Source organism: Triplophysa dalaica, chromosome 22 (genome assembly GCF_015846415.1).
Source record: "Triplophysa dalaica isolate WHDGS20190420 chromosome 22, ASM1584641v1, whole genome shotgun sequence".
NCBI classification, from domain to species: domain Eukaryota; kingdom Metazoa; phylum Chordata; class Actinopteri; order Cypriniformes; family Nemacheilidae; genus Triplophysa; species Triplophysa dalaica.
In genome coordinates this window covers 10,873,604-10,881,547 of record NC_079563.1, presented here as the reverse complement: position 1 = coordinate 10,881,547, position 7,944 = coordinate 10,873,604, and the positions used below count along the sequence as shown (strand labels likewise).

Here is a 7,944-nt window from a genome sequence, read left to right as displayed (position 1 = left end):
ATTATCAAAAAGTACAAGGCCCCGTCCTTGTAAAAAAAAAACAACTGTTGCTTTATGTTTAAAATGTTACCATCAGAACAATTTAGTTACAATGGTTGTTTGATTAGTGACCTAAAACAACGCAGTTCTAAATAGTACGTATCTTGCTTATCAAACATTGTCTCAGATTTTTCCATAAAAATGTAACATACGAGGAAAAAATATTTTCTTGACTATCTATTAACACTTTTTATTTATGTAATAACACATTTAAGGGTCCAGAAAAAAAAACATTATAGATATACATTCTTTACTGCAGCCTGTTGTCTTGTTTGTTTGGCAGTCTATAAATTTGTTTAGGGATGAGGTTGGCACTTCAAAACGTTTGACAGGTCAAAAACGGTTAAGGATGAACACAGATGCTGGATCATTTATCCAAGGCTGCACATGTTACTTGATTAGTTTAAAAACGGCTGTAAGGAACCTGCTCTCCAAAAAAACTATTAGTATGTATTGTGCAGGTAACGATCTGACAGAGGTCAGAATTTAAAACATCCATTAGATAAGCTGTCTGTTAAAAAATGTAAAAAATGGAGAGGTCTCCACAGGTAAGTGATTTCTGAACTCTTAACGCACCAAAGTGCACAAACCCAGGGCAAACAATAGTAAACCAATGACGGTTTCAACGGATTCCAAGACCCACCCGTGTATCCACACAGAACTCCATCGGCTCAAAGATGGGAGCCAAAATGTACAATATTCACAATATTTACAGGGTAAGTGTTCGATGTGAAAAGGGGGAGTGATCAGTCAGTCCCGCGTCAGTTACCATGGCCTGACAGTCATTTGGTCTCTAATATACTTTTTATATCTTTTATGCCATGTTCTGATGCAACTTCGATCACATGGTCTAAAGCGTTGAGTCGTCCCAGAAGCCTAACCATCTCCTTTATGTTTTCCCTATAAGAAACATAACTTCATTAGTTAAAGCAAAAGATAGAATAACATGTCATAGTGAGTGCATTCTTGATATAATGTTATTCCTTTCACATTTTGTCAATTTCTTGACTAATTTCTGTTATATCTCCATGTGTCCTCTTCTTACCTGGCGTTTCTTTTCTCTACATCCGTTCCTGCCACACAGCTGCGATAAACTGAGCTGGCCACGTGTTTTATGTATCTGCAAAAGTTCTCCAGCTGAGGAATAGTCTGCTGACCCTTCATACTGCTGAACCACAGAATGGGAAAACTCTCGACCACCTGGGGGGAGTAGAGAGGGAGCAAATACCCGTGAAATCAAATGACATACTACAGAAAATGTAACCCCAAAACATTTCGGTATATTTTATAAAACTATGTCACAATTTAGAAGATTAAATGAACTATCATCAATAAACTAAGGAAAGGATAATGTTTAAATTTGTAAAGAAGTGTATTAGGTCACCTTGCGACATTTCTCCACACATTCCTCGGTGACGTCGGTGGCCTGCAGGGCTGAGAGGATGTATCTGTTCAGTGTGCTGTCCACAGCGAGCTCCTTCAGGGCCGTCTGAGACAGGATCCCATCCCACATTAGGATATTGCCCAGTAACTGAGCACAAGAGTGAGAGAGAACCATAATGTAAACAAATTCGTGCAAGGCAACTAATTTAGGAAATAAACAACATCATAATGTCTCAAGTGCATAAAAACACTAGTCATACCTTCACACAAGACCAAAACTGCCTCTGGGCGAAGAGGTATGGAGCAGAGTTCTTGTTCTCCATAACACTAATGAAAAAAAATTCACACAGAAAACAAGAAGCGGTGAACATTAATTATCCATATAAAATACAATAGGCAGTTGCATAACATGAAAAGCATGCCCCTTTTATACGTACTTTTTTGGAAATAGAGGTACGAAAATGTCATCATCGAGGGTCCGTCTTATTCGCATGACTATGATCCTCAACAGCTCCTAACATAAAGAAACAGACACGAGAACTTGTTGCTATCCTAAAGCCAAAATACAACATCAGTAACACTGCCCTTAAAAATCAACCAATAGTTTGGAGGCGGGATTTGTATGTCTGACCAAAAACAGATATTACACATTTGATCACGGACCTGCGTATTGCGGTTGTCACCATGCAGCACAGTGGGATAATCTTTGATCACCCTATGCATGAAAGCCACCAGTCTAGACGTCTGACTGCTAGAAAGTGGATCCCACACCTGATCTGTCAACACTGCCAGGGCAACAGAAAGGTCCGAAATCACATTTTGAAGGTAATTTGTTTTAATGAATGAATTGTACTGAACCATTATAGCCTACGGACCTGCCAGTTTGGGAAGGATGATCCTTTCTACGATAGCAGGTAGAAGACCGTTATCTACATCTTCCTCTTGCTTCATAGCACTCTGCTCATCACAGCCGTAGAACAGCAGTGACTCGAACCACAACATGTTTTCAAAGTTGGGACACCCCACCTGCACAGAAGAATGAAGTATAATGTTTAGTAGCTAAAGCATTCTATTAACAGCACAAAGATATAATGTATTGCAAGATAAGTTTTTCTTCACAAGGCATCTTCCTCACCTCCAACGGAGACCACGGGATGAGCTGCAGTCGAATGAGAGGGCTTAAGAGTTTGGGCAGACAGAGACCGATATACGCATCCCTGTAGCATGCAAAATACAGCTTCTTCCAGGTCTCGAAGTGCGTCTTTATGCTGTCCAGAGAGTGGAAATCCTCCACCACATCTTCAAACAACTTCTTTGATTCCTTAAATATGCGTTCTGGAAGAGAGACCACAAAGAAACAATACTGTACCCATCCCTTTATCAGTTCAGTTCAGATCAGATGTATATATAGTGTACTAGAGGGGTCACCTTTCTCGAGGTTGAAGCTGGTGATGTCAGTAGACGTCTGCTCGTCATCACTGGACAGTCCCTCCTTATGCTCGGCTCTCTTGCCGCTCTGCTCTCGCGCTTGCCTACGTCGAGTTCTGTCAGTGAACAATGCAATCACAGAAACGGTCATTTGTGAAGCTATTTGCTAATTTTTTATGTGTCCTTTCTTGAACATTATATAACTTTTCCATTTCCAAATCTGCGTTTCGTAAATACATTATCTCTTTCGGCAAAGAAGTGAAAACGTGACATTATTCTAGTCCTATGTCAGCCACCATAGTGCTTCGAAAGGGAGGGGTGGAGTGAGCCATTGGTTGCAATTCGCAACCTCACTGCTAGATGGTGCTAAATTTCCACACTTGACCTTTGATTGAATTACATGAAATGGAATAATCATTTGTTGGTCATTCAAACAAAGAAACATGTAGGTGCATACCGTCTGGCTTCTCTTTCGGCTATCCTTCTCTGCTTGGCAAGCTCTTGATAGGCCGCGCGATCACGTCCGAATGAGTCCAAGTTAGGGGCCATAACAGCCTTACCTGAAATAGAAAAAACTGCTGTTAACTTGCAGCTAAAATAAACTTTTCAGCCAAGATTCAACATTTACTAAACAATTGCCCACACACATAGAAATAATTTGTTTCAAAATCAATGAGTATTTTGAAGTTCGCATTTGTATTCAAGTATTTCTTGATCTCTGTGCTGATGGAAATTCTCCTCACCTACCGGTTCAGCATCCTAGCAATGATTACATTCAATGTAAACACTGTTTATCGATTTAACTTTCATTTGACCGACATCCACACATAGGACAAATCATTGTGCCAATTGTTCCCATATGCACTTAACTGTAATAGTATATACTACAGTCACTGCATTTAATGGAAACGGGGAGGGGGACAATGAGGCCATTCAAATAAAAAATAAAAACCTTCAAGATGGACTGACTTGAAAGGCTGGAAAACTCCGATGATTCATCTTTAATATCATCCTGTCTTCTCTGGACGAGCCGTGATGCCTGTTGCTGCAGTAACTGGTGCATGGCAGCCTCTAGCTCCAGAATAACAGGCACCTGAAAGATATGATGGTTTTTGTGACAGCTGAAACACAGACAGGGGGTCCGGAAACCAAAACGGGGACTCTGTGTGTCCTGATGTGGCATGGGAGAGACTTATGGTGCATACTTCACAAAACAGTATGTAAAAACTATAATGTGATTTAACTTTTTGCAAAGATTAAACTTTTTTTTTAATGTTATAAGGCTTTTTGATTTTCTGTTCTCCATGCCCCACCAAAGACACCATGATTTGTGTACATAGCACTTCTTTTTCTGAAAGAAATCAAGCGTTTAGAATCAAAACGTATAAATCCAAGTGACCATTGGCCAGATAGAAAGCCCATTTCTTGATGCTATAGTTTTCTTCAGCTGTGAGAAATAAAGATGGAATATTATACCTTAACCAGTGTATGGAGTATATCTCTGTGGTCAAAATGCCAAGTTTACGAAATAAAAAAATTCTTCCTAGTGATATTACAATAGAGTTATAGGTAACTTCTTTACATTTTTAAGTCCATTGTAAATAAGCCTTACTCAAACATAAATAACATGAGAAAAGGCAAATCACAACGCAATCTACATTGGCAATAAAAAACAACATGAACAGTAAATCAAATCAGGTAAAAACAAAACACCAAAACAAAGTGTGTAAGCATATATCATGATCTCATTCTCACCTTTTCACTGAAACACTCAAGCAAGTCTCCAACATACCCTCGCATTTCTTGCAAGAATTTATATTTGTCTGCGGCCTCCTGCGAGGAGCCCTCCAGGAGCTGGGTGGTCTTTTTAGAGTCCTCCAGCTCCTCCTGGATCTGCTCGAAGCGCCGGGCACTGGAACTGTACCCCTGACGCATGAAGTTTAGCCTGGTGCACAGGGGAATCCAAAAAATATGAATTATTAGTGATAAATGAATTAAGAGGGAGTCGCTGGGGTCGTGCGTGTCCTGACTGCAAGTGTCGGCTGTGTTAAACCAAAGCTAAATGATGGTCGTCCAAGCAATTAGAATGAAGTTTATGGAGTCCGAAATAAATAAATGGTGCAGAGTTTGAATAACGCATTAATATAAAGAGGCTGCTAGCCTCCATCATTGTGTATAGTGTTCTTGGTGCATCTTCACATGATCTTATGCTGGACGTCCACCTTGCAATTTTTCTTCATTATGTGAAAAGTTAAGATTTACAGAAAGTGTGTCAGACATAGCAGGACATTTCCAAATCCCATCGGGCTTCAATACCTACATCTATGAACAATCCTATAAAATATTGTTGCATTCCAGTCAATACAAACATTAACAAACTGGACAGTTCTGAACTGGGAGACTGAGGGGTTACAGTAACCACCGATACGAGGGCAGCTCAGACCGTACCTGTCGTTCAGACGTTTCTTTACCAGATCTGTGCTTATAGGGGTCAGGTCACTAGAAGGAATGGCATAAGGTATTGATGTCTCTTGTTTTAGTGCCTTGCTGCCATCTGTTCCGACAGTGGTGGCTGCGTAGGTATACGGCATGGCGTAGGAAGCTGCATAGGGCTGTGCATCATAACCGCCTTGGTAATACATGGTCGTGTCCTCGTGAGTGGATTGGACCTAAATTACGAAACAGAAAATAAAATCAGATCTGCAGATTTATGTCACATCATGTTTTCCAAACTATTCAACATTTAATAAATACCACAAAAATAGTCTTTCTGCTGCATTATATTTCACCTGAGGGATGCTGATGCCCTTCCTGATCTGTTCCTGTACCCAGCGACTCACTTCTTCATCTTGCACATCATCTAAAGCTTCATCATCGCTGCACTCAACACCTAAATCAGGTGACACACAAACACTTAGTTCAGACTTTGATTCAAGAAACATCTTTTCCTAAGTCTTGTTTATTATTTAGAGTTACTCATTTTCCTGACCAATCTCTTCTGCTATCTTCTGCCTCTGACTCTTCTGATTGACGCCGCTGAAGACGATTCTCTTCTCATCCTCATCGTCGCTGCCGCCTTGTTCGTCCTCGTGAACGAGACGTTTGTTTGTCACCTCGTTCTCCACCAATGGGGTGTCCCCCCCGAGCTCTCGAACCATCTGCCTACGCTTACGAGCGGCATGGATGAACGCGGCATCTGGGATCTCACCTATGGGAATGTATGTGATTTATTATTGGTGTAAACCGAACGACATCTCACGCATTTCACAGAATTCTCATTTCATAAGCCTGTTTAAAATCATCTTTGTTTGGTGTATAAAATCATTGTGATTTAGAACCGCATGCAATGTTTGACAACATTCAATGTTTGTACACAATAACCCTAAGTAGGAGTTGCATGTATGAAACCACTTTATGTGTTGTAACACTAAAAACAGCCTAATCATGCTGACTTCTAGAACTTGCTCTATAGGTCGCAAGATGGTGAAGGCAGTGCTCACCTGGTTTGAGGGAGCTGAGGGCGGACATAGTCTGGCTGAATGCTCCACCTGCACCCTTTTGTTCACTGTCCTCTTCATTGCTGTCCACCTCCATTTCCTCTTCTCCCTGCTCACTGCTGGCCTCTAAGGACTCCACTTTTAATGCCAGGTTCTGAGCCGGTCCACCTAGAACATTTAAACCAGAGGGCAATGGAACAGAGTCTTTAGCAAGAATTGCAATCCACAATGGTCCAGCAGATTAGATTCCAAAGGGTTATTATACTTCACGGGGCTCATCCTAGGTCTAATGTTTACAATAATTTTGCTAAACTGATTGGGTTTTAAATTGGCAGACAGGTGTCAAGCTGTCCCTTCAATATGTCGGCCCCAATAATGATTTAAACAGCCCATATGATATAATAAACAAAACATTGTACCTTCAAGTCGTCTGCTTTTCTCCGGCACAACATCAATGTTCTTTTCCAAATCATCTTTGTATTCTTTCTTCAGTTGCTTGACGATCTTCTTGCTGTGGTAGGATTTCTTCACATGGAACACCTCTGAGTCATCTAAAATAGTTTGAAACATAAGAGAGAAGAAGATGAAAGCTTTATGTCAGACATTAACAACAAATAAAAATTGGATGATAAATGGTTAAATACGTACACACTATCTGTGCACATTATATACAAGTATCATCAAAAATTTCTAAAATTATATTCACTAAGTGATCTGCAATTGGGTCAATAACACCACCTTATTTAGTATTCAAATGTCATGGTTTTCAATTCATGGCTGTTATTGCAAAATATTATACATCCATATTTTTTCCCAATGTCCTCATTTGAACGTGCACATTATGTAAATAAAATGAGTAGTTTGTGTCATTTTAAGTGCATTTCATGAGGTACAGATGACATAAATAAGACCATCTAACGTTACGCTTCCATGTAGAAACTCCAAGTGCGTTGGATGGAAACATCCCGACATGACAATCAGAATAAATAAATACACCATAATGACAAATAATATTCAAACTCAAAAAACGTGCTTAATACAGTTCAATCATAGTAACCTTAATTTAAGCACGATTTGCTATTAAGTTACTATAAATAGTTTTTGTTACAACTACGATTTTATAGTAACAGTCACCTTCGTCATCCTGAAAGCTCAACAGACTGGCTTTCGGTTCCTCGCGGTTCTCCTTCTTTTTGATCTTCTCCTTCTCTTTGTTTGATTTTACCAGACCGGACTGAAACCCGTTACCGTGACTGTTAAGCACGTTTACTCCGGGAGCGGCGCAGGCGGCAGGTTTCGCCGAGTCTTCAGCCACAGGCCCTCCGGACTGCGCATTCTCCTCTTTTTCCTCATCCTCAGAGTCGTTCCGCCGACGGAAATTGCACCTTTTAGCTTTCTTAAACATAATGGTGTAATATAAAGCGCAGTTAAGATGATGTTAGCAAGCAAATTTGGATTTTTTGCAAGGCGCGAAATATAATGACAAGTCCACCATTTTGCCGTTGCCGGAAACGTTTAAGTACATATTTCTGCAACTGTGAGTTCTCGGGAGTTGCTAAACGGCAACAAGAGCGCGTTGCTGCCCCCTACAGGCTCC

The 7,944-nt window shown here is 40.4% G+C and overlaps 1 protein-coding gene across 1 annotated transcript; it reads right to left on the bottom strand.

Annotated features, from left to right (window-relative positions):
* Positions 1 to 213: 213 nt before the first annotated feature.
* Positions 214 to 7,878, bottom strand: paxbp1 (PAX3 and PAX7 binding protein 1). Its single transcript, XM_056736545.1, has 18 exons — positions 7,482 to 7,878; positions 6,767 to 6,898; positions 6,351 to 6,515; positions 5,840 to 6,058; positions 5,640 to 5,740; positions 5,299 to 5,519; positions 4,606 to 4,795; positions 3,820 to 3,943; positions 3,308 to 3,410; positions 2,851 to 2,966; positions 2,558 to 2,757; positions 2,298 to 2,448; positions 2,086 to 2,207; positions 1,860 to 1,936; positions 1,683 to 1,749; positions 1,424 to 1,570; positions 1,085 to 1,239; positions 214 to 939 (listed from the first exon to the last, which is right to left on the bottom strand). The coding sequence occupies exons 1-18, from the start codon at positions 7,750 to 7,752 to the stop codon at positions 822 to 824; spliced, it is 2,679 nt and encodes an 892-aa protein (XP_056592523.1). The 5' UTR covers positions 7,753 to 7,878; the 3' UTR covers positions 214 to 821.
* Between the last annotated feature and the right edge of the window lie 66 nt (positions 7,879 to 7,944).